This window comes from Elephas maximus, chromosome 25 (genome assembly GCF_024166365.1).
Source record: "Elephas maximus indicus isolate mEleMax1 chromosome 25, mEleMax1 primary haplotype, whole genome shotgun sequence".
NCBI classification, from domain to species: domain Eukaryota; kingdom Metazoa; phylum Chordata; class Mammalia; order Proboscidea; family Elephantidae; genus Elephas; species Elephas maximus.
In genome coordinates, this window is record NC_064843.1 from 39,892,236 (window position 1) to 39,919,211 (window position 26,976).

At 41.8% G+C, this 26,976-nt stretch overlaps 1 protein-coding gene across 8 annotated transcripts in view; it reads right to left on the reverse strand.

The window, feature by feature from the left end:
- The window catches only part of LOC126067441 (signal-regulatory protein beta-1-like), a 173,451-nt gene that overhangs the window by 78,440 nt on the left and 68,035 nt on the right, over nt 1–26,976 (reverse strand). For 3 of the 8 annotated variants that reach the window (XR_007515401.1, XM_049869304.1, XM_049869314.1), the window contains exon 2: nt 9,042–9,413. The exons of 3 other annotated variants lie outside the window; for them this stretch is intronic. Coding sequence is in view for 4 of the 5 variants with exons in the window: in XM_049869304.1 (XP_049725261.1) it covers nt 9,042–9,413 (372 nt within the window). In the remaining variant the exon portion in view is untranslated. Of the gene's footprint in view, nt 1–9,041; nt 9,414–20,232; nt 20,346–26,481; nt 26,687–26,976 lie in introns of those variants that run through there. 2 more of the 8 variants (XM_049869311.1, XM_049869308.1) reach the window with 2 other exon arrangements.

A 26,976-nucleotide genomic window follows, 5' to 3' on the forward strand; every position in this document is an offset into this window, starting at 1 on the left:
TCTAAGCACTTTAACACCTGTATTAACTCCTCTCATCCTTGCAGCCTCTTTAGTGGGTGAAATTAGCACTGGCAGATGAGGACACCAAGGCCCAGTGTGGTAACTTGTCTGAGGTCACAGCCAGGAGCTAGCAGAGCTGGGATTTGAACCCAGGCAGTTGGGCTCCAGGCTGTGCTTCCCTAACCACTGCGCTACTTACACTCAGTAATAACCCCAATCTTTTTAGGGGTTTATACACGTCCTCTCGAATTCTCATAGAACCGCTGAGTGGTGGCCAGGATTATCCCTGTTTCACAGTTGGGAAACTGAGGATTCCAGGGAAAACAAGGCTTGCTCAAGAACACAAGCTTTAAGATATCACAAACCATCATTTTATTGAGGGTCTTTCATGGTGCAGGAATTAAGTGGTTGGCTGCTAATGGAAAGGTCCGTGGTTCAAACCCACCACCCACTCAGGAAGAATGATGTGACAGTCCACTTCTGTAAAGATTATTGTTGTTATGTGCCGACGAGTCTATTCCAACTCATAGCGACTGTATGTACAACAGGAAGAAACACTGCCCAGTCCTGTGCCATCCTCACAATCCTTGTTATGCTTGAGCCCATTGTTGCAGCCACTGTGTCAATCTATCTTGCTGAGTGTCTTCCTTTTATCACTGACCCTCTACTTTACCAAGCATGAAGTTCTTCTCCAGGGACTGGTCCTTCCTGATAACATGTCCAAAGTTATATAGGACGAAGTCTCGCCATCCTTGGTTCTAATGAGCATTCTGGCTGTACTTCTTCCAAGGCAGATTTGTTCATTCTTATGGCAGTTCCTTCATGTATTCAATATTCTTGGACAACACCATAATTCAAAGGCATCAGTTCTTCTTCAGTCTTCCTTATTAATTGTCCAGCTTTCACATGCATGTGAGGCGATTGAGAACACTATGGCTTGAGTCAGGAGCACCTTAGACCAGATTTGTCCAATGCAATAACTCGTTTGATTCTTTTTTTGTTTTGTCTTGTTTTAGGTTGTGTCTTAAGTCAATCTCTCTCTTTTTTTTATTATACTTTAGGTGAAAGTTTACAGCTCAAATTAATCTCTCAGACAAAATTTATACACATATTATCATGTGACACTAGTTGCAATTCCTACAATGAGACAGCACACTCCCCCTTTTCACCCTGGGTTTCCCGCATCCATCCAGCCAGCTCCTGCCCCTTCTTGCTTTCTTATCCTGCCTCCCTACAGGAGCTACTCATTTGGTGTCCTGTATCTGCTTGAACTAAAGAGCACACTCTTCACAAGTATTATTTTACATTTTATAGTCCAGTCTAGTCTTCGTTTGAAGAGTGGTCTTTGGGAATGGTTTTAGTCCTGGGTTAACATAGCATCTGGGGGCCATGGCTTCAGGGGTTCCTCCAGTCTCAGTCAGACCACTAAGTCTAGTTTTTTTTATGTGAGTCTGAGTTTTCTCATACTCTGTCAGGGACTCTCTGTTGGGTTCCCTGATGGGGAAGTCATTGGTGGTAGCTGGGCACCATCTAGTTCTTCCGGTCTCAGGCTAATAGAGTCTCTGGTTTATGTGACCCTATTGTCTCTTGGGCTTGTTTCTTTGGTGTTCTTCATTCTCTTTGCTCCAAGTGGGTCGGGACCAGTTGATGCATCTTAGATGGCTGCTCACAAGCTTTTAAGACCCCAGATGCCACTCACCAAAGTGGAATGCAGAACATTTTCTTAATAAACTTTGTTATGCCAATTGACCTAGATGTCCCCCAAAACCATGGTCCCCAGACCCCAGCCCCAGCTACTCTGTCCTTTGAAGTGTTTGGTTGTGTTCAGGAAACTTCTTAGCTTTTGATTTAGTCCAGTTGTGCTGACTTTCCCTGTATCATGTGCTGTCCTTCCCTTCACCCAAGGTGAGTCTTGTCTACTATCTAGTTAGTGAATTTCCCTCTCTTTTTTTTTTTCTCCCTCCCTACCCTCGTAACCATCAAAGAATGTTTTCTTCTGTGTTTAAACCTTTTCTTGAGTTCTTATAGTATTGGTGTCATACAATATTTGTCCTTTTGCAACTGACTAATTTCACTCAGCATAATGCCCTCCAGATTCATTCATGTTGTGAGATGTTTGGCGGGTTCTTCATTGTTCTTTAACATTGCGTAGTGTTCCGTTGTGTGTATTCCATTTGTCTGTTGATGGGCACCTGGCTTGTTCCCATCTTCTTGCTATTGTGAACAGTGCTGCAATGAACATGAGTGTGGATATATCTATTTGTATGACGACTGTTATTCCTCTAGGATATATCCCAGGGAGTTGGATTACTGGATCATACGGTACTTCTATTTCTAGCTTTTTAAGGAAGCATCAAATTGATTTCCCAAGTAGTTGTACCATTTTATATTCCCACCAGTGGTAAGTGTCCTGTCTCTCCACGACCTCTTCAACATTTATTATTTTGTGTTTTTTGAATTAGTGCCAGCTTTGTTGGGGTGAGATGGTATCTCACTGTAATTTTGATTTGCATTTTATTTTTTTTAATGGCTAATGTAGTGGTTAAGTGCTATGGCTGCTAACCAAGAGGTCAGGAGTTAAAATCCGCCAGGCGCTCCTTGGAAACTCTATGGGGCAGTTCTACTCTGTCCTATAGGGTCGCTATGAGTTGGAATCGACTCGACAGCAGTGTTTTTTTCTTTTTTTTTAATGGCTAATGATCATGAGCATTTCCTCATGTATCTGTTAGCTGCCCCAATGCCTTCTTTGGTGAATTGTCTGTTCATATCTTTGCCCATTTTTTAACTGGGTTGTCTTTTTGTTGTTGAAGTGTTAAATTATCTTGTAGATTATAGAGATTTGATCCTTTTCAGATATGTCATAGCCAAATTTTTTTTCCTAGCCCATAGATAGTCTTTTCAGTCTTTTGATGAAGTCTTTTGGTGAAGTCTTTTGATGAGCATAAGTGTTTGATTTTTAGGAGCTCCCAGTTATCTAGTTTTTCGTCTGGTGTTTGTGCATTGTTAGTTATGGTTTGTATTCTGCTTATGCCATGTATTAGGGCTCCTAGCATTGTCCCTATTTTTTTTCCATGATCTTTATCGTTTTAGATTTTATATTTAGGTCTTTGATCCATTTTGAGCTAGTTTTTGTACACGGTGAGAGGGGTCTTGCTTCATTTTTTTACAGACGGATATCCAGTTATGCCAACACCATGTGTTAAAGAGACCTTTTCCCATTTAATGGACTTTGGACCTTTGTCAATATCAGCTGCTCATAGGTGGATGAATTTATGCCTGGATTCTCAATTCTGTTCCATTGGTCTACATATCTCTTGTTGTACACATGCTAGGCTGTTTTGACTACCATGGCAGTATAATCGTTTCTAAAATCAGGTAGTCTGAGGCCTTCCACTTTGTTCTTCTTCAGTGGTAATGCCTTACTTATGCACGTCCTCTTACCTCTCCGTATGAAGTTGATGACTTGTTTCTCCATCTGGTTAAAAATTGTCATTGGAATTTGGATCATGATTGCATTGTATCTATAAATCGCTTTGGGTAGAACTGACATTTTCAGAATGGTGAGTCTTCCTGTACATAAGCAAGGTATGTTTTTCCACTTATGTAAGTCTCTTTTGCTTTCTTGCAGTAGTGTCTTGTAGTTTTCTTTGTATAGGTCTTTTACGTCTCTGGTTAGATTTATTCCTAAGTATTTTATCTTCTTAGGAGCTATTATAAATGGCATTGATTTGGTAATTTCCTCTTGGAAGTCTTCTTTGTTGGTGTAGAGGAATCCATCCTGATACTTTGCTGAACTCTTCTGTTAGGATTGTTAGTTTCCTTTGTGATTACCTTAATATTTACCCCTATTTTTCTAAGTTTAAACCAATCTTTTATTTCATTATATTGCTTTGATTTCCTCTGCCTGTGAAAGATTTATGACTAGATATTTTAGTCCCTCTTTTTTGATTTAGTGTTGTCATCTTTTACATAATGATGTCTCTGTTTTCCTATTTTCAGTTTTTAACTTTGATTTATTTTTGTGACTTTCCTATATGGGTTGATATCTGGTTGCTCTGTCCTGTGTTCTAGTCTTGGGTTGTTATCTGATGTTACTGATTTTCTAACTGGAAGACTCTTTTAGTATTTCTTATAATTTTGGTTTGGCTTTTACAAATTCCCTTAATTCTGTTTATCTGGAAATGCCCTAGTTTCCCTTTCATATCTGAGAGACAGTTTTGCTGAATATATAATTCTTGGCTGGCAATTCTTTTCCTTCAAAACTTTATATATGTCATCCCATTGCCTTCTTGCCTGCGTGGTTTCTGCTGAGTAGTCAAAATTTAGTCTTATTGGCTCCTCTTTGTAAGTGACTTTTCCTTTATCCCTAGCCACTCTTAAAATTCTCTCTTTATCTTTGGTTTTGGCAAGTTTGATTATAATATGTCTTGGTGACTTGCTTTTGGGATCTACCCTGTGTGGTGTTCAAGGAGCTTCTTGGATAGATATCTTCTCATCTTTTGTGATATCAGGCAAGTTTTCTGCCAGCAAATCTTCAACAATTCTCTCTGTCTTTTCTGTTATTCCCCCGCCCCCCATTCTGGTACTTCAGTCGCTCATAGATTATTTCTCTTGATAAAGTCCCACGTAAATCTTAGGGTTTCTTCATTTTTAAAAATACTTTTGATTTTTCCTCAAATAAGTTGGTGTCAAGTGCTTTATCTTCAATCTCACTAATTCTGACTTCCATCGTCTCAATTCTGCTTCTATGACTTTCTATTGAGTTGTCTAATTCAATTCTGAAATTTCATTTGATTTCTTGGCTGCTGCTTCCATGGGCATTGATTGTGGATCCAAGTAAAATGAAATCTTTGACAACTTCAAAATTTTCTCCATTTACCATGATATTGCTTATTGGTCCAGTTGTGAGGATTTTTGTTTTCTTTACACTGAAGTGCAATCTATACTGAAGGCTGTGGTCTTTGATCTTCATCAGCAAGTGCTTCAGGTCTGTAAATATTACAGCTTTGGAAACCCTATGGGAGCAGTTCTATTCTGTCTTATAGGGTCACCATGAGTTGGAATTGAAACAACAGTAAAGACTGTTTTTTGTTGTTGTTGTTTAATTTTTGTGTTCTGCTTATTATATTCCACATAACATCCAGAAAGATGGGTGTGATTATCCACAGCCTACAGGTAAGGTAAGTGAGGCTCAGTGAAGGAAGCCAGGGTGCTAAGGTCTCACAACCTTGAAATAACACTAGGATTTTCTGAGTGCTTACTCTGTGCTAGGTGCTTTACACAAAGGACCTCAAATCTTTTCAACTCTCCTAAATAGAGCCCATGATTATCACCATTTTATAGATGAGAAAACTGAGGCTTCAAGGGATAAACTGACTGTGCCTAAGTGGGAATTTCCTGTGGCTCCCCCAAGCTTTCATATGCCCTCAGCAGAGCAAATGCCCCCTTCAGGAGCCCTGACACTGACCACCGTCATCCTTTTTCCCTCTGCGACCCTTGGCGTCTGCAATTACTACAAGTTCCCTCATCAGTCAGTGCCTGGGCCAGTTACTCTGCAGCAATAAACAGAAGATGCTGGGCTCCTGACAACCTGCATATGGAATATAAACATTTGCTCACCTGTGATTCCAAGCACCCTCCAGGGACTTCTTTCCTCTCAGTATGCTAGGTCTTCAGAGCTGTGCAGTGGGTGCTAGTTCTCTGTGGGGTTGCCCTGGGCTCCTCTTTGTTCCAACAGCACTGCCTTTTACAGAGCTGGATCCTAGGCTGTGCAGGGAAGGGGCAACATCACAGCAATTTGGAAAAAGATGCCTCAATACTTCTAAGGATGCTGGTTCAACATATCCAGAGCTGTTTGCTGTATCTGTATCATCTGGGTTGCAAAGCGAATTCCTCCTCCCTCTGCTGGACTTTTTTTTTTTTTTTTAAATGCTTACCCTCTTATCTATTGCCATTGAATTGATTTCAAATCATAGCAACCCTATAGGACAGACTAGAACTTCCTCATAGGGTTTCCAAGGAGCAGCTGGTAGATTTGAACTGCAGACCTTTTGGTTAGCACCTGAGCTCTTAACCACTGCACCACCAGGGCTCCTTTTTATACTTATTGCATCGAAACAGAATAATACAAGATTTTAAAAGTAGAGGGCTGGAGCATTCTCCATACTTTGACAAGTACAGTAGGATGTTGCAAAGAGCAGGGGCTGTGGAGTCAGGCTGCTTGGGGTTCAAATTTCAGCTCCCCTACTGCCCCCAGACAGTTCCCCTCTCTGAGCCTCATGTCCTCGCCTGTAAAAGGGCAGTGAAGGGCCCTTCCCTCACAGCTCTGGTTATAAGAGTAAATGCCATTATGGGGACATGATCGAGCCCCCTGGCCTACTCCACCCTTTCTCATCCTGACCATCGCTTGAGAAGACAGCATGGCAGAGAGGGATGGGCACTCACTAGGAGTTAGCAGTTCTGAGTCAGGGTTGAGCCACTTGCTATTGTGACTGCTTCCACGACAGAAAGGAACACACCATCTGGGAACCTCAGTGTCTCCACCTGTGATGTCTGTAAATCATGATAAAGCCACCTTCCCTGCTTGAGAAAACTCAGTTGCTGTATCTGGGAAGGAATCTGGCCCTATCCATGTAAACTAAACTACCCACTATCCCCGTAAACTAAGCTAACCCTATTCTCTGGACCAGCAACACCACCCCCAGGGGTTGCCTTCACTTGAATAGGACAATGTAGGTGCAGATCATCCCTGGCAGCACTGTGTCAACAGCTCGAGACTGTGAACAGCCTAAGTACCCATCAACCAAACCAAAAACCAAACACGTTCCTATCAAGTCGATTCTTACTCATAGAGACCTATAGGACAGAGTAGAACTGCCCCATAGGGCTTCCAAGGAGCAGCTGGTGGGTTAGAACTGTTGACTTTTTGGTTAGCAGCTGAGCTCTTGACCACTGCACCACCAGGGTTCCTTTCCATCAACAGGAGACTGTAAAATAAATGATGACATTTCCATTTGATGGAGTATTCTGCAGTCATTAAAAATGACAGAGGAGCTCTATATATACTAATATGGCTTAAGTTAGAGGTTTTGCAATCATCTATGGGCCTCGCGGTCTGAGTGCAAGAGGCATTCTCAGCCCTTGGAAAACTGATAAAAAGGAGCAATGCTGGCTTCAGCTCATTGGTTTGGTTCAATGAGCTTTTATTCAGTGCCTACTGTGTGCCAGCCTCTTCCATGGAGCACTGAGGAGCCTGGCCAGGAACCAGATCTGGGTTCTGGTCCAGATTCCACCACTAACTAGCCCTGTGACCATGGTCAGGGGCCTGTCATCTCCTGGCCTCAGGTGCCCCATCTGTGAGTGGGGGCTCGGCTGGACAGAGTCTAAAGGTCCTTCTGGGCTGACATTCCAGGATCCAGGAGTTGGGAAGAGGATCCTGGGCCTCTGGCAGAAAACCCGAAAGGAACATGTATTTTGCTGCCTCAACTGGGTAACTCCTAAATCACCCACCTGGGGAGTCTCATCTCCGAGGAGAGGGACATTCTGCAATGACCAGGCCTGGCTTGAGTCTTCCGTGCTCAGTGGAGGTGTCAGTCCTGAATCGCATGTGGTTCTCCTAACAGAGCCTAGGGCCAAGCCAGCCCCCGTGGCATCTCTCCCATCCCAGGATCTCACATCAAAAAGTGAGTCTTTGCCTCTTATGACTTTCTCCTCAGTGTGGTGTTTCGTGTAAAAAATTCATATCCCCTCCCTGCCCTGGACCAACCCTCTCCTCATTAGAGGGGAAGAGAATGGAAGTTTCATAGAAGAGCTTTTGCCCTCTTTCTTCATTTGCTGTTTCCAAACACTGAGACCAAAACCTGGCACACAGTAGGTCCTTAACAAATATTTGTTGAATACGAGAAGACATGACCATGATGCAGAGGAAAAATCTAGGGGCAAGAGACAATGTTTGGCTTGTGACTGGGTATCATGGATTGAATTATGTCTCCCCAAAATATGCGTCCATTTAGCGAGGCCATGATTCCCAGTATTGTGTCATTGTCCTCCATTTTGTGATCTAATGTAATTATCCTTCATTTTGTTATATGTATTGTAAATCGTAACCTGTATATGTTAATGAAGCAGGATTAGGACAGGTTGTGTCTTGAGGCATAGCCTTACAAGAAGGCGTAACTCAAAGTCACCACCCTTGCTTAAGTCAAACCCTTGCTTGAGTCATACCTTTTATCTTACAAGAGATAAAAGGAGAGAGAAGCAAGCAGAGAAGAGGAACCTTACTACGACAACACAAGAAGAGCCAAGAGGGGGGTGCATTCTTTAGATCTTGGGTCCCTGTGCTCAGAACCTCCTAGATCCAGGGAAGACTGATGCCAAGACACATGGAGGTCTTCAAGGATCACCAACCCCACAGATGTTGAAAGGAGACAAGTATCTACCCTTAGAGCCAGCACCCTGAATTCAGACTTCTAGTCTCCTAAACAGTGAGAAAATAAATTTCTGTTTGTTAAAGCCACCCATTTGTGGCATTTCTGTTATAACAGCACCAGATAACTAAGGGGGCCCTGGTGGCACGGTTATTAAGAGCTCGGTTGCTAACCAAATGGTCAGCAGTTGGAATCCACCAGCCACTCCTTGCAAGCCCTATGGAGCAGTTCTACTCTGTCATATAGGGTTGCTGTGAGTGGGAAACGACTTGATGGCAATGGGTTAACAGAGTTTTAGATAACTAAGGCACTGGGAAAATTGCTCAAACTTTCAGCTCCTTCCCCTAAGGGGATCAGATTGGAAAAAGCAAGGGTTTGGAGCCAGGCCAACTAGGTTTCCAGACTTTTCTCCACCTTTTATCAGCTGTGGGCCCTTGAGCAAATAGTATACCCTCTAGGCCTCAGCTCCCTGATCTATAAAAGGGGCTGAGAGGTGACCATGAATATAAAATAAACACCCACCACCACACCTGATACTTGGCTGTTACTTAAAGAACAGAGGGCATTATTACTGACTTGTCACACACCAGGGGGGTGGAGGCCCACACTACTCACCACTCACAGTTACTCGCGTCCCAGGACCAGACTTAAACTCCACATCATCAGGGTTCCCTTTCCTGAACTTCACACAGAAGTAGGTGCCGGCGTCTGCTGGGGTGATGTCACTCATGCGGATGGAAAAGTTCTTGTTGTTGCTTTTTGTGTGGTCTGTAAGATTTCTTACTCGGGGGAAGAGACGTACACAGGCTAGGCCTACTTGGAAACAGTAGGCTAACTTCCGATCTGGCCCAGTCCCCTTGAACCACTTAATAGGCCCCATGGGTTGCACAGAGGAGACAAAGCAGGGCAGAGTGATTGCCTCTCCAGCTGCAACCAACACCGACTTCTTAGGTTGAGTCACCTGCAGGTTCTCCTCACCTGTCACTCCTGCAGGAAACACAGGGCTGTTATTCACCCTATGGGATCCTATCTGTTGTCACAGGTGTTTATCAGCACCAACTTCCGCTGACTGAGTGCAAACCATGAGCTGGGCTTGTGCTCGGTACATCGCGTGTACCATCCCATGTAATCCTCATCACAAGCCTACCTGGTGAGACTGCATGACAAATGGGGAAACTGAGACACACAGTAGTTAAAGACTTGGCAGATGCAGGTGTTGACCTGCCTGAGAGGAGCCATGAACTCTTTCTGGAAAAGCCCTGTTAGAGCTGGACTCTCAGGTTCAAATCTGGATTTACCAGGAAAAAGGGGGTACAGTTAAAGAATAACTGCCAGCCTGACTCAGTCCCCCTGAACCTGCAATGGGCCCCAAGGGCTGCTGAAAGGACACGATGGAGCACAGAGTGACCTATGTCTGGATGTGACTGATAAGGATTTCTCAGGTTGGGTCACCTGCAGCTCCCCATCCCCTACCACTCCTAGAGGGAAACACAAAGCTAGTCTCATGTTCCTCTCTGTCCAGGCAAGGCTGAAGAGTATGGATGCCCTACCCAGCTGGGGGCTTACTCATTTATTCAGTCGTCTAACCACAGGTAGTATCACCTGCTGTATGCAAATCACAATGCTGTGTTCTCTGGAGAGAGGGAAGAGAGCAGAGGGTAGTACAGAGATGATAAAGACCCAGTCCTGAAAAAGATGTTGTAATTGCTGTTGTTAGTTGCTTTCAAGCTGATTCCGACTCATGGAGACCCCATGTGTACAGAGTAGAACTGCTCCAGAGGGTTTTCAAGGCTATAACCATTTGGAAGCAAATCACCAAGCCTATCTTCCTAGGTGGCTTTGGGTGGGTTTGAACTCCCAATATTTGGGCTAGTAAGTGAGCAATTAACTGTTTGTGCTACCCAGGGACTCCTTGTTGAAAAGCTAAAGAGAGACAAATGAGAGAAAAATAAACAGGATAAAACTTTTTTCATCATTTCTAGTAAATATGACCACCATGTGTATGTCAGTTTGTTGTACTGTGGAGGCTTGCTTTGCCACTGGTATTTCAAATACCAGCAGGGTCACCCTTGGTGGATAGGTTTCAACAGAGCTTCCAGACTAAGACAAAGAAGAAGGACCTGGTAGTCTACTTCTGAAAAACACTAGCCAGCATAAACCCAATGAATAGGAGCTGAATGTTATCTGATATACTGTCAGAAGATGAGCCCCTCAGATTAGAAGGCACTCAAAATACAACTGGGGGAATGCTGCCTCAAAAAAGTAAAGTCAACCTTAATGACTTGGATGGAGGCAAGCTTTTGAGAGCTTCATTTGTGGATGTGACACAACTCAAAATAAGAAGAAACAGTTGCAAATATCCATTAATAATCAGAATGTGGAATATAGGAACTATGAATCTAGGAAAATTGGAAGTCATCAAAAATTAAATGGAATGCACAAACATGGATATCTGAGGCACTAGTGAGCAGAAATGGACTGCTATTGGCCACTTTGAATCAGACAATCATATGGTCAGCTATGTCTGCAGTGACAAATTGAAGAGGAATAGCATCACTTTAACTGTCAAAAAGAACATTTCAAGATCCATCCTGAAGTACAACGCTGTCAGTGATAGGATAATATCCATATCCCTCCAAAGACCAGTTAATATGAGTATTATTCAAATTTACGTGCCAACCACTAAGGCCAAAGATGAAAAATTTGAAGGTTTTTACAAATTTCTACAGTCTAAAATTGAGCTAACATGCAATCAAGATGCATTGATAATTACTGGTGCCTGGAATGCAAAAGTTGGAAACAAAGAAGAAAGATTAGTGGTCGAAAGTATGGACATGGTGATAGAAACAATGCCTGAGATCACATGCTAGAATTTTGCAAGACCAACAACTTGTTCATTGCAAATACCTTTTTTCAAGAACATAAATGGTGACTATACATTTTTTTTTTTTTATACATGTGGACTTTGCCAGATGGAATACACAGGAATCAAATCAGCTACATCTGTGGAAGGAGATAATGGAAAAGCTCTATAGCATCAGTCAGGACAAGGTCAGGGGCCAATTGCAGAACAGATCATCAGTTGCTCATATGCAAGTTCAAGTTGAAGCTGAGGAAAATTAGAAGAAGTCCAAGAGAGCCAAAGTACAACCTTGAGTATATCCCATCTGAATTTAGAGACCATCTCAAGAATAGATTTGACACATGGAACACTAATGATGGAAGATCAGATGAGTTGTCAAATGACATCAAGGACATGATACACGAAGAAAGCAAGAGGTCATTAAAAAGACAGGAAAGAAAGAAAAGACCAAAATGGATGTCAGATGAGACTCTGAAAGTTGCTCTTGAATGTAAAGTAGCTAAAGCAAAAGGAAGAAATGATGAAATAAAACAGCTGAACTGAAGATTTCAAAGGGTGACTTGAGAAGATAAAGTAAAGTATATGAAATGTGCAAAGACCTGGAGATAGAAAACCTAAAGAGAAGAATACTCTCGGCATTTCTCAAGCTGAAAGCACTGAAGAAAAAATTCAAGCCGCCAGTTACTATATTGAAGGATTCTATGTGTAAAATATTAAATGACAAAGGAAGCATCAAAAGAAGATGGAAGAGAGAGGTGGGGCCAAGATGGCGGAATAGTCAGATGTTTCCAGTGGTCCCTCTTACAACAAAGACCAAAAAAAAAAAAAAAAAAAGTGAATCAATTATATATATGACGAGCTAGGAACCCTGAGTATCAACGGCAAAGTTAAGAAATCGGACTGAATGCAGGGGAAGGGAGAGACGAAGCATAAGCAGCAAGGAGCTGCTGAGCTGGCAGCAGTGCCTCAGCCCCGAATCCCTGATGTGACTGTGGCAGGCCTGGCAGTAGCATTCATGGATGCAGCTTCTTCAGCGAAAGAAGGCAAGCGAAGTGGTACAGCCCTGACCCACTGGTACGAACATAGTGGGCACTGAGCCAGGGCATAAGATCTGCACATGTCTCCGGAATCTGACATAAAACAGTGCTCTCAGCACAAGATAAGTGATTTTGTATTATTTACTGCACAAATCTAAAAAAAAAAAACCAGTGCCATAGAGTCGACTCCAACCCATAGCGACCCTATAGGACAGATTAGAACTGCCCCATAGAGTTTCCAAGGAGCCCCTGGCAGATTCAGCTCCTCCTTTTGAAAGGACTCCCTCCTATCTATCTGATCCCTCCTCCCTCTGCCCTAGCCAGCTTCATTAACAGGTGATTTCCCTGGGCCTGAGATAGGTCCTGCTGCACTCCCTGAGCCATTCTCCTGGCCTTGGAGATGGAACAAATTAACAATCAGTGGAAAAATTCTCTGCCGACTCCACTAATCTGGAAACTCAGAGCAGAAGCGGCTCCAGTCCAGGCACAAGCAGTCCACAGACTTTGTCTTTCACCCCTGCATGGGTCCAGGTGGCCCCATTACAGCAGCGAGGATTTAGCTGTTATATTGCAAGGGTGAATCTGTTTAAGGTGGGACTGGAACGATTTCAGCTGTGAGGCCTAGAGGCAGATGTTTGATGTTTGATACCGCTCTGACTATTAAACAGGACCCTCACCTACCCACTGCAGGGCCTGAGGACTAGAGGCTCCACCCATACCACCTAGCCACCTGCAAAAGGTCTCCAAGGATAAGTGGTGCCTACCAGTCCTTACAGTTAAAAGCACTTGGTGCCTATGGTACGGCTGCAGAGCCCACCCACCAGAGTGCTTTAGGGAACAGAGATGTGCCTTCCTCACAGACATTCAGGGGAAGGTTTTCAGCCCCCTGCCTTCTGCAGAGTGTGACCCCCTGCTGCAACCAGAAACCTGTGCATACACCAATCACCAGTGCTCCTCTAAGATTGTAGGTGAGAGCCTGCACTGCACACTGGGTGACAAGCTACCAGGACACCTGAGCTGAATCTATACAAGAATAGTGAATGGACTCCTAGGTTCATATACCTAGAAATAGCTCTAGTCATCTGGAGGTAACAGGCCATTAGTGCTTCAAAGGCTTTAACAGGCTACTCTAGTAGCCTATTTGGGTATATCAAAACAAAACAAAGCAAGAACCTAGGACACAGTGAGCAAACATAAAATAAATTAGTACAATAACTTATAGATGACTCAGAGAAAACAGCTGATATCAAATCACATATAGAAGGAGACCACGATTGCTTCGACAAACTCCCAAAACAAATAATCAAGGACTCTTCCAGATGAAGATGCCTTCCTGAAATTACCAGATGGAGAATATAGAATATTAATATACAGAACTCTCCAAGACATCAGGAAAGAGATCAGGCAAAATGCAGAATGAGCCAAGGGGTACACAGATAAAGGAGTTGAGGAAATTAAGAAGATTATTCAGGAACATAATGACAAATTTAAAAGGCTGCAAGAATCCATACAGAGGCAGCAATCAGAAATTCAGAAGATTAACAATAAAATTTCAGAATTAGACAACTCAGTAGAAAGTCAGCAGAGCAGAATTGAGGAAAAGGAAGTCAGAATTAGCAAGATGGAAGATAAAACACTTGGCAACAACATATTCCAAGAAAAAAAAGAAAATAGAAATTAAAAAAGTGAAGAAACCCTAAAAATCATGTTGGACTTCATCAAGAAAAATAACTGATGAGTGATTGGAGTACCAGAACAGGGAGAAAGAACACAAAATACAGAGAGAATTGTTGAAGATTTGCTGGCAGAAAACTTCCCTGACATCGTGAAAGATGAAAGAATATCTATCCAAGATGCTCATCAAACCCTATACAAGGTAGATTCCAAAAGAAAGTCACAAAGACATATTATAATCGAACTTGTCAAAACGAAAGATAAAGAGAAAATTTTAAGAGTGGCAAGGGATAAATGAAAAGTCACCTACAAAGGAGAGTCAGTAAGAACAAACTTGGACTACTTGGCAGAAATCATGCAGGCAAGAGGGCAATGGGATGATGTATATAAACCATTGAAGGAGAAAAATTGCCAGCCAAGAATCATATATCCAGCGAACTGTCTCTCAAATATGGAGGTGAAATTAGGACATTTCCAGATAAACAGAAGTTTAGGGAATTTGTAAAAACAAACCAAAACTACAAGAAATACCAAAGGAAGTTCTCTGGTTAGAAAATCAATAATATCAGCTATTAACCCAAGACTAGAACACAGGACAGAGCAACCAAATGTAAACACAGATAGGGAAATCACAAAAATAAACCATGATAAAAAAAAAAAACACTCAAAACAGGGAATCAGCGATGTCATTATGTAAAAGATGACAACATAAAATCAATAAAGAGGGACTAAATAAAGTAGTCATAGATCTTTCATATGGAGAAGAAATCAAGGTGATACAAGGAGATACAGGTTAGGTTTAAAATTAGAAAAATAGGGGTAAATATTAAGGTAACCACAAAGGAGACTAACAATCCTACATATCAAAATAAAATACAGTAAAAACATAAACACTGAGTAAAAACAAAATCAACAATGAAAAAGAAGAACACACAATTTACAAAGAAAAACTAATCAGCATAAAAAAATGGAAAAATGAAGCTGTCAACAACACATGAAAAAGACATCAAAAATGACAGCACTAAACTCATACCTGTCTATAATCACACTGAATGCAAATGGACTAAATGCACCAGTAAAGAGACAGTAAAAAAAAAAAATGGATAAAAAAGATGATCTGTCTATATGCTGCCTACAAGAGACACACCTTAGACTTAGAGACGAAAACAAACTAAAACTCAAAGGATAGAAAAAACTATATCAAGCAAACAACAATCAAAAAAGAGCAGGAGTGCCTATACTAATTTCTGACAAAACAGACTTCAAACTTAAATCTACCACAAAGAATAAGGAAAGACACTATATAATGATTAAAGGGACAATATACCAGGAGGATATTACCACATTAAATATTTATACCCAACAACAGTGCTTCAAGATACATAAAACAAACTCCAACAGTGTTGAAAAGTGAGATAGACAGCTCCACGATAATAGTAGGAGACTTCAACACATCGCTTTCAGCCAAGGACAGGAACATTCAGAAAGAAGTTCAATAAAGACACAGAAGATCTAAATGCCACAATCAACCAACTTCACCTCAGAGACATATACAGAACACTCCACCCAACAGCAGACAAGTATACTTTCTTTTCCAATGCACATGGAACTTTCTCTAGAATAGACCACACATTAGGTCATAAAGCAAGCCTTAACAGAATCCAAACATTGAAATATTACAAAGCATCTTCTCTGACCATAAAGCCATAAAACTAGAAGTCAATAACAGAAAAATCAGGAAAAAGAAATCAAACAAGTGGAAACTGAACACTTTGCTAAAAAATCATTGGATTACAGAAGAAAATAAGGACAGAATAAAGAAATTCATAGTAGATTGAATGAGAATGAGAATGAAAACGCTTCCTATCAGAACTTTTGGGACTCAGCTAAAGCATTGCTCAGAGGTCAATTTATATCAATAAGTGCACACATACAAAAAGAAGAAAGGGCCAAAATCAAAGTATTATCCTTACAACCTGAACAAATAAAAAGAGAGCAACAAAAGAAACCCTCAGGCACTAGAAAAAAGCAAATAATAAAAATTAGAGCAGAATTAAATGAAATAGAGAACAGAAAAAACAATTGAAAGAGGTTACAAGACCAAAAGCTGGTTCTTTGAAAGGATTAACAAAATCAATAAACCATTGGCCAGACTGACAAAGAAAAACAGGAGACGAAGGAAACAACCCGAATAAGAAACAAGGCGGGCGATATCACAATAGACCCAACTGAAATTAAAAGAATCATAACAGAATACTATGAAAAATTGTACTCTAACAAATTTGAAAACCCAGAGGAAATAGACAAATTTCTAGAAACGCACTACCTACCTAAAAACAGAGGCAGAACAACAAAAGAAACCCATAACAAAAGAAGAGATTGAAAAAGTAATTAAAAACTCTCAACAAAGAAAAGCCCTGTCCCTGAAGGCTTCACTGGAGAATTCTACCAACCTTTCACAGAAGAGTTAACACCACTACTACTAAAGGTATTTCAGAGCATAGAAAAGGATGGAATACTCCCAAACTCATTCTATGAAGCCAGCATAACCCTTATACCAAAACCAGGTAAAGATACCACAAAAAAAGAAAATTATAGACCTATATCCCTCATGAACTCAGACGTAAAAATCCTCAACAAAATTATAGCCAATAGAATTCAGTAGCATATCAAAAAAATAATTTATCATGACCAAGTGGGATTCATACCAGTTATGCAGGGATGGCTCAACATTAGAAAAACAACCAGTGTAACCCATCTCATAAATAAAACAAAAGACAAGAACCACATGATCTTAACAATTGATGCAGAAAAGGCATTTGAAAAAAGTCCAACACCCATTCATGATAAAAACTCTCAGCAAAATAGGAATAGAAGGAAAATTCCTAAATATTATAAAGAGTATTTATACAAAGCCAACAGCTAACATCATCCCAAATGGAGAGAGACTGAAAGCATTCACCTTGAGAATGGGAACCAGACAATGATGCCCTTTATCACCACTCTTATTCAACATTGTGCTGGAGGAACTAGCCAGAGGTATTAGGCTAGATATAGAAATTAAAAAAAAAAGCAAAACTACAGTACACTTCTGCAAGAAACCAAAAGAGACTTACATAAGTGGAAAAATGTACCTTGCTCCTGGATAAGAAGACCCAACATTGCAAAAAGGTCTGTTCTACCCAAATCGATCTATAGATACAATGCAATCCCGATCCAGTGACATTTTTTAATGAGATGGAGAAACAAATCACCAACTTCATATGGAAGGGAAGGGGCCCTGGATAAGTAAAGCATTATTGGAAAGTAAGAACAAAGTGGGCGGCCTCACACTACCTAATTTAGAACCTCTTATACTGCCACAGTAGTCAAAACAGCCTGGTACTGGTACAACATCAGATACATAGACCAACGGAACAGAATAGAGAATCCAGACATAAATCCATCCACATGTGAGCAGCTGATATTTGACAAAGGCCCAAAGTCAGTTATATGAGGAAAAGACAGTCTCTTTAACAAATGGTGCTGGCATAACTGGATATCCACCTGCAAAAAAAATGAAACAAGACCCATACCTCATACCATGCACAGAAATGAACTCACAATGGATTGAAGACCTAAATATAAAATGATAAAGATCATGGAAGAAAAAATAGGGACAACACTAGGAGCCCTAATACATGGCATAAACAGTACATAAAACATTACCAACAATGTACAAACACCAGAGAGAAATTAGATAACTGGGAGCTCCTAAAAGTCAAACACCTATGCTCATCCAAAGACTTCACCAAAAGAGTAAAAAGATTACCTGCAGATTGGGAAAAAGTTTTTAGCTATGACATTTCCGGTCAGTGTCTGATCTCTAAAATCAACAAGAAAAAGACAAATAACTCAATTAAAAAATGGGCAAAGTATATGAACAGACACTTTACCAAAGAATACATTCAGACTGCTAACAGATACATGAGGAAATGCTCATGATCATTAGCTATTAGAAAAATGCAACTCAAAGTACAAGGAGATTCCATCTCCCCCCAGCAAGGCTGGCATTAATCCAAAAAACACAAAATAATAAATGTTGGAGAGGTTGTGGAGAGAATGGAACACTTATACACTGCTGGTGGGAATGTAAAATGGTACAACCACCTTGGAAATCGATTTGGCGCTTCCTTAAAAAGCTAGAAATAGAACTACCATAGCAAAATCAAAAACCAAACCCACTGCCATTGAGTCGATTCCGACTCATAGCGACCCTATGACCCAATGATTCCACTCCTTGGAATATACCCTAAAGAAATAAGAGCCTTAACGTGAATAGGTATAAGCACACCCATGTTCATTGCAGCACTGTTTACAATAGCAAAGAGATGGAAACAACCAAGGTGCCCATCAACAGATGAATGGATAAATAAATTATGGTATATTCACACAATGGAATACCTAGCAATAATTAAGAACAGTGATGAATCTGTGAAACATTTCATAACATGGAGAAACCTGGAAGGCATTATGCTGAGTGAAATCAGTCAATTGCAAAAGGACAAACATTGTATGAGAGTACTATTGTAAGAAGTCTAGATAAAGTTTAAACAAAGAAGAAAATATTCTTTGATGGTTACAAGGGTGGGAAGAGTGAGAGAGGGATATTTACTAACTAGATAGTAGACAAAAAATTTTTTAGGTGAAGGAAAGGGCAACACATAACACAGGGATAGTCAGTACAACTGGACTAAGCCAAAAGCAAAGAAGAATACAACCAAACATTTTGACCGCCATTTCAAGAGGTGGCATATGATCAGGAACTGACGGTGCTGAAGGAAGAAGTCCAAGCTGCTCTGAAGGCATTAGCGAAAAACAAGGCTCCAGGAATTGATGGAATATCAACTGAGATGTTTCAACAAACAGATGCAGCATTGGAGGTGCTCACTCGTGTATGCCAAGAAATATGGAAGACAGCTTCCTGGCCAACTGACTGGAAGAGATCCATATCTATGCCTATTCCCAAGAAAGGTGATCCAACCAAATGTGGAAATTATAGAACAATATCATTAATATCACATGCAAGTACAATTTTGCTGAAGATCATTCAAAAACGGCTGCAGCAGTATATCAACAGGGAACTGCCAGAAATTCAGGCCGGTTTTAGAAGAGGACATGGACCCAGGGATATCATTGCTGATGTGAGATGGATCCTGGCTGAAAGCAGAGAATACCAGAAGGATGTTTGCCTGTGTTTTATGGACTGTGTAAAAGCATTGACTGTGTGGACCATAACAAATTATGGACAACATTGCAAGGAATGGGAATTCCAGAACACTTAATTGTGCTCATGAGGAACCTGTACTTAGACCAAGAGGCGGTGTTTTGAACAGAAGAAGGTAATACTTCATGGTTTAAAGTTAAGAAAAGTGTGTGTCAGAATTGGATCCTTTCACCATACTTATCAATCTGTATGCTGAGCAAATGACCTGAGAAACTGAACTATAGGAACAAGAATGTGGCAATAGGATTGGAAGAAGACTCATTAACAACCTACGATATGCAGGTGACACAACCTTGCCTGCTGAAAGTGAAGAGGACTTGAAGTACTTACTGATGAAGATCAAAGATCATAGTCTTCAGTATGGATTATACCTCAACATAAAACAAAAATCCTCACAAGTGGACCAATAAACAACATCATGATAAATGGAGAAAAGATTGAAGTTGTCAAGGATTTCATTTTATTTGGATCCACAATCAACAGCCATGGAAGCAGCAGTCAAGAAATCAAAGGATGCATTGCATTGGGCAAATCTGCTGCAAAAGACCTCTTTAAAGTGTTAAAAAGCAAAGATGTCACTTTAAGGACAAAGGTTTACCTGACCCAAGCCACAGTGTTTTCAATCACCTCATATGCATGGGAAAGCTGGGCAATGAATAAGGAAGATCAAAGAAGAACTGATGCCTTTGAATTATGGTGTTGGCAAAGATTATTGAATATACCGTGGACTGCCAGAAGAATGACCAAATCTGTCTTGGAAGAAGTACATTCACCTAAAGCACAGTAAAATGTTCAAAATAAACAAAACAACAACAAAAAAGAAAAAAAAAAGTACAGCCAGAATGGTCATTAGAAGCAAGGATGGTAACACTTTGTCTCACACGCTTTGGACATGTTATTAGAAGGGACCAGTCCCTGGAGAAGGACATCATACTTGGTAAAGTACACAGCAAAAAAGAGGAATACCTTCAACGAGGTAGATAGGCCCAGTGGCTGCAACAATGTGCTCGAGCATAACAGTGATTGTGAGGATGGCGCAGGACCAAGCAGTGTTTCATTTGGAACCGACTCAACAGCACCTAACAACAGAAGAGTAAAAATGAAATAGAAAGTCAAAGAAAAAAGTGGATTTTCATTTTTTTTTTAACCAAACTGGCAAAGAAGACCAAGATTGACAAGACCTGTTGTTCACAAATGAAGTATATAATTGTAATTCATTTTTTCTTCTTGCTATCTGAACTCCCTTATACAATGGAAAGATTGGAGGTCCAGTCCACACAGAGGCACCTCAGAAAAAAGTCGGACAGTCTACTTCTAAAAAATCAGCCACTGAAAACCCCATGGAGCACAATTCTACTCGGATACACAATTGGTCATTGTGATTTGGAATCAGCTCGAAGGCTACTGGAAACATCTGCAAATCTCCCTTTTCAAACACAGCAGGCCGTGGCATCTTTTTGTTTATTCACCCTCTGTATTTCACAATTGCTTTCTATTTATTCTGGTTTTGTGTTTATACTATTAATTTTTAAAACTTAATATTTGAAAATAATTTCAAACTTGCAAAGAGTTGCCAAATGAAAATAATATAAAGAACAACAGCAACAAAAACTTCTGTTTTTGGGATCCTTTTTTTTTTTTTTTTTTAATCTTAGCGTACTGACTTGGGGAAAAGGACTAGCGTGCATAACCGGAAAAGAAAATACCCAGTACTAGCTCTCCCAGCCTCTTTGGCAGCTAAGGTACAGGCCTGTGATTGGGGATCTGCCAGTGAGTGACCCCTCCTGACCCTGACTTTAGAGCCTGTGAATGAAGAAAGCAGTGGACCAGTAGCAATCTGTCCATCTCTCTCTCTTCTTTCTCTCCAGGCTCTGCCACGGCACAAGAGATATCACCTGAACGTGCTTTGGGGCTTATTCCCTATCTTTTTAGCCAGAAGCCTGGTGCTCCAGTCTCTCAATGAATCTGAGAGTTAGCTAGTCAATGTCCTGTTAACAAACTTTTTCTGCTTAGTTCAACCAAAGTCAGCTTGTATTTCCTGCAGCCCACAGCCTCTCATACTCTGCACTGGGTGATGTAAAAAGGCGCTAATTTCTGAATGAGCTTTGTGCATACCCTTGGCATCAACAACATAATTTTAGGGGTTTATGCTCAGAAAATTATGAGATGATTGTGCAAAGCCCTAAATTCAAGAGTATTCGCAACAGTGTTTGTTATGGAAGAAAAAAATATAAACAAGTATTCATTCATAGTCTTTTTTACCAAGTATTTCCAGCTCTCCAGCTTCTAGCCACATGGAGGGTTGCACTGTCTGAAACATTGCAGTAGGTGGGGCCATGTGACTACTTTAGAGCCATGAGCAGTGAGCGGAAGTGAAAGCGGTACCTTCTGGGCTATGCATTTCACTGCAGATGCAAGAAAACCTCTATGGATCAACTTCCTGCTTCCACAGAGACCCACAGGGTTCATGATAGAGTCTGCTCTATCAGCCTGGGTTCTTAAGGGACAGCGACTTAGGGAGTTTCCAACACACAATGAACATGAAGTTTGAATAAGAAATGAAACATTCTTTTGAGTCCTGAGATTTTTTTCCCCATAGCCTGAGCATGTTGTATTAGTTTCCTAACGCTGCTAAAACAAATTGTCACATGCTTAGTGGCTTAAAACAACACAGCTTTATTATTTTAGTTTTGGAGGTCAGAAGTCTAAAACGGCCGCGAAGGGCTATTATGGATTTTATATGACCCCATGAAATATGTGTTGAAACCTAATGGCTGCACCTGTAAATATGACCATATTTGGAAATAGGGGTTTTCTTTTGGTATGTTAAGGTGGTCATACCAAAATAGGGTAGGCCCTAAACCTAATCACTTCTGAGTTATAAAAGTAGGGGAATGGTCACAGAGAGACACAGAGGGGCAAGATGAAAACAGAAGACTGAGACACATGCATCTACGAGCCGAGAAATGCCTAGGATTGCTGGTCGCTACCAGAAGCTGAAATAGCCAAGGAAGGACCTCTCCCTAGAGTCATACTCTGAATTTGTATTCGCAGCCTCCTGAGCTGTGAGAAAATAAATATCTGTTCTTTAAAGTCTTCAGTTTGTGGTATTTGTGTAACAGCAGCACTAGGTAACAAAGACAAGGGCTAAATGGGTATTTCTGGGCTAAGATCAAGGTGTCCACAGAGCTGCTTTCCTATTGGAGGCCCTAAGGAGAATCCATTGTTTGCTTTCTCCAGCTTCCAGGTGATGTACACATTCACCTGCCTTGTGGCCCCTTCCTCACATCACTACAGCCTTTCTTCCATGAACACATCTTCTCCTCCTGTGACCCTCCAGCCTTCCTCTTATAAGGATTCCTGTGATTATATTGCTCCAACCAAAAGAATTCGGGATAACCTATCTTAACTTAATCACATCTGAAAAGTCCGTTTTGCCATGTAAGGTAACAAGTCCAGGGGATCAGGACGTGGATGTATTCTGGCAGGAGGGCTGTTATTCTCTGTACCACACATATTTCTCCTGACTCATACAGAAATTAGTACCTAGAAGTGTGGTGTTGCCATCACCAAACCTGAAGTATGTAGCATTGTCTTACAGGCTGAGAGGCAAAGACACTTGATGGAATCTGAAGGGAAGGCAATTCAGGTCGTGCATTGGTGAAACAGTTGGTAAAAACATCACCTTTAGTACCGTTAAGGCAGAAAATAAACCTACGCTACTTGTAACACTAGGGAAAGTTGTTGAAAAACCCAATTTTGGTAGTATGCGTTGGTTATTGTACACTGCATTTAATGAGTTAGCAGAAGAAAGACCTAGAAGCATTGCCTGGTTTGCAAGCAGGAATAAAATGGAACAGAGAGATCTGGAATTTACGGGACTTTCAATTTAGAAAGGAATCTCTCAGTGGTGCAAATGGTTCAGGTGCTCAGCAGCTAACCAAAAGGTTGGGAGTTCGCATCCACCCAAATGGGTCTCAGAAGAAAGTCCTGTCAATCTACTTCAGAAAACTCAGCCATTGAAAACCCCCTGGAGCACAGTGCTACACTGACACACATGGGGTCACCATGAGTTGGAATCAACTGACAGCAACTGGTTTTCAGGTTAGAAAGGTAACTGCTACTCATCCCCTAGCTGGTATAATACTGAAATGACCATTAGACATTGTCTTGTGGCCCCTAAAAGACCAATTAGAACTCAGTCCCGAGGCAAAGATCAAATCAATATAGGACTTTTACACCCATTGTTAGACCCTGGAGTGGATAAAATCACCATGGGCTGACCCTTCAAAATGCCTTATGACTGTTATCTCATTTGATCATTATGTCTAAGGTATATACTTCTCAGAGCAAAGACCCAGTTAAGGTTGTAGTCCCAGGAGAGCCTTTTCATTGGAAAAAATAGCTCCAGGAAAGAGATGAAATGTATGGCCCATAGATTCTCCAAACTCCCGTATGCAACTAGAATTTAACTTTTTCCTTACCACTGACTGCTTTCTAATGTACTATGTTATTTACTTATCTAATATGTGTGACATTGAGCAAGTACTTTGTCCCTTTTATTCACCAATATACCCCAAGTTCCTATAACAGTGCCTGACACACAGTATGTATCCAATACATATTAGTGTAATGTGTGAATTGCTCAATGTGACATCTCCCTGCCACCCTGAAGTTATTTTAAGAGGAAATTGTGTCAGAAACTGAGTTTCCCATCTAGATGACTAGGTGAAAAATAAAAACAAATTGCACGTATGTGGAAAGCAGGAAGCAGAAGGGCCCAAGAGAAGAAAACCACAAACTCTCTTCCCCACGCCCTCCCGCACACCAACTGGAAGAAGCTGCAGATGTCTCATGGGGTGGAATTGGGGCCACATGTATTTGAGAAGAATAATGGTTAACATTGTGAGCTCCAGAGTCAGACTGCTTGAGTTCAAAGCATAGCTCTGCATGTCACCTGCCATTGAGTGAGTCTTTCTGGTCTTCAGTTTTCTCATCTGTAAGGCAGGGATGACAAAAGTATCTGCCTTAGATACAATGATCAAATGAGATAACAGTAATAAGGCATTTCCAACAGGGTCTGGCCCATGGTGACTGCTCAAGGAATTTAAAGTTATTACTCATTAGATTTCCTGAGGCATGAAGGCCTCAATGACCTTAGACCTGGATCCGATCTGGACCTAGATTGAGATCTCGGTGTGGGTATAGGTAGTGAGAGAGGAGGAGGAAGAGGAGGGAACAGAGATGGAAATACACATAGAGATAGAGATGGAGACAGATGATACAGGCTCAAGGCTCTCTACCTTTGATCCCCTTTGTTCCTTCCCACCCCTAACCTGCTTGGAAAAGGGAACTCTAGAAATTCTACTCTGAGAAAAAGCTCAGTTTTCCAAAAGAGAAGTTTGCCTATCTTAAGAGCTGGTGGTGGTGGTGGGGGTGGTGGGGAGGGGTGGAGGTGGTGTAAGGATAAGGGTAGAGACATAGGGAGGCTGGGAGACAGGGAAAGCAAAACATCTCTTCAATGTGCACTTTGTGTAACTTAGAAATGACTGGAAGAGAACAGTAAGGAAGACCCTTTTCAAAATCCCCTGTGTGTGTACACTGACTCAGACCCACTCGTAAACACGCATACACACACACACATACCTATAAATGTATTCATAAATAAATACAAAAGTGTGGCCTAGATTATTCTGAGGAATCAATGAGATTATAATACATGTGAAAAGTTTAGTTAAGAGTTTGGCGCACAGACAAAAAAGCAACCAACGCACCATTAACAAAAGTTTGAGAGTGCTCACACCAGACTTTTAAGTCTGGCTATCTCGGGGTGGTTGGTGGGTGATGATCTTTCATCTTCTTCCCTTTCTACATCTTCTAATCTTTCTGCGATTGGCCTCCACTGTGAAGCCGAGGAGCGTAACAGCAGTGTGGAATGAACTTGGGAGAGGTCAGCCTGACTTCAGTCCTGGCTGCTCCACTGACTTAGCTAGGTACCATTGGGTGAGTTACACTCTCTGCCTCAATTTCCCCATCTGTAGACAGGCAATCACAGCAGTAGCTGTCACACAGTGATGTTGTGAGAATTAGAGGAGCTCAGACATACAAAGTGCTAAGAACCTGCCTTATGGGAAAGGCTCCGTTAGTGAACTATTAGTGTTGTACTTGGGGACAGGGTAATAATTTAAAAGTCAGACCCCTGCCCTCAATGACCTGTGAGGCTGCATGACAGCAGGGCCAGGGTGGGGAGCTGAGAGGGGTGCTGCACCCACCCCTGTGTCTATGGGTTTGGCTGGGAGAAAAATCCAAAACCAAACCCATTGCCATCGAGTTGATTCTGATTCATGGCGACCTTACAGGACAGAATAGAATTGCCCCATACGGTTTCCAAGCAGTGGCTGGTGGATTCAAACTGCCGATCTTTTGGTTAGCAGCCTGAGCTCTTAAACACTGCGCGACCAAGCAGAGAAGGGACTGTGGAACAAACACAGCCTGAGGGGGCACTGTGAGCTGGGAGGCTTCCAGGCTGCCTCCAAACCCAGCCTGTGCTGGGTAAAGCCAAGAGGACCTGGGAGGTTGTGGGGACCTATAACACAGAAAAATGTGGAGCTTCTTAAAGAGGAAGAAGATGCAGAGAAATGGGTAGCAATACCCCGAGGTCATAGGTGGAAGAGGGAGGAGCAGGGGAGAACAGAGGGCAAAGCAAGGTGCAGCTCTTGGGAGGGATGGTGGCGACCGTTTCCCAGAGGAACACTGTGTCCTTGCCCAACTCAAGCAGGCACCACTTCAGACTTCACGACCTTGGGATAGTGAACAGAGAGCAGTGGGCTTGGAGCCAGACAGCCCCAGGGCTCTCTCTGGACTTGCTCAGGGGCCTTGAGCAGGTTACTTCACCTCTTGCAACCACAAGAGTTACAAGGGTTTACATAATGATCCTTCTGAAAAAGTGTTCTGTTAAAGGAAATTTTTATTAAAATGTAAGATATTATTGTTGTTTCTTGAAGCATCATCTGATTTGAGGCCTCTGGTAGCTGGTTGCAAGTACTGGGTCCCTGATTTTATCCTCTCAAATAATGCCCAGTCCTTGACCTTCTGTGACAGCCTTGGAAGGTGTATCTGTTTACCTGGAGTCCCTAGGAGTGTGGGTGCCGGGGGGGGGGGGCAGGGAAGGTAAGGGGATAGGAAGAGGGGATTCCACCTCAAGGCAATGCTCACCTGTGAGTCCCAGCAGCAGAGTTAGCAGCAAGGAGGACAGAGACTGGTGGGGCCAAGAGGAAGGAATGGGCATCCTGGAGGCCACGGGGTCTGCTTTGTGCCAATGTCTGTGCTGGGGAGGTCTGGGCTCTGCTCTGCAGGGAGAAGAGAAGCCCTGCCTCCTGCAATCTAAGAGGAAGTGGCTTTGACCTAAGAGGAAAATGTCCATGAGGAAACACCTCTTCTACACTGCGAAATAAAAATCAGGAAGGTAAGGTTGTTTGAAGCTAAGAGTGATTCATGCTAAGTTTTCACAGAAGCTTGGACAAGTCTAGCAGAAATATTCTTTCTCCCATCCTTGAGGCCTGTGCTCTCTCTGCTTGGCCCCTGGCCCTATTCTGAGGTCTCCATTTGGAAGCCTCAGGCAAGAAGAATGTGTGGTTGTGGGCTGTGCCCCAAACTCCCAGGCCCAGGACCATAGGATGTGGCTGACTGTGATCTCATTTTGTACCATTT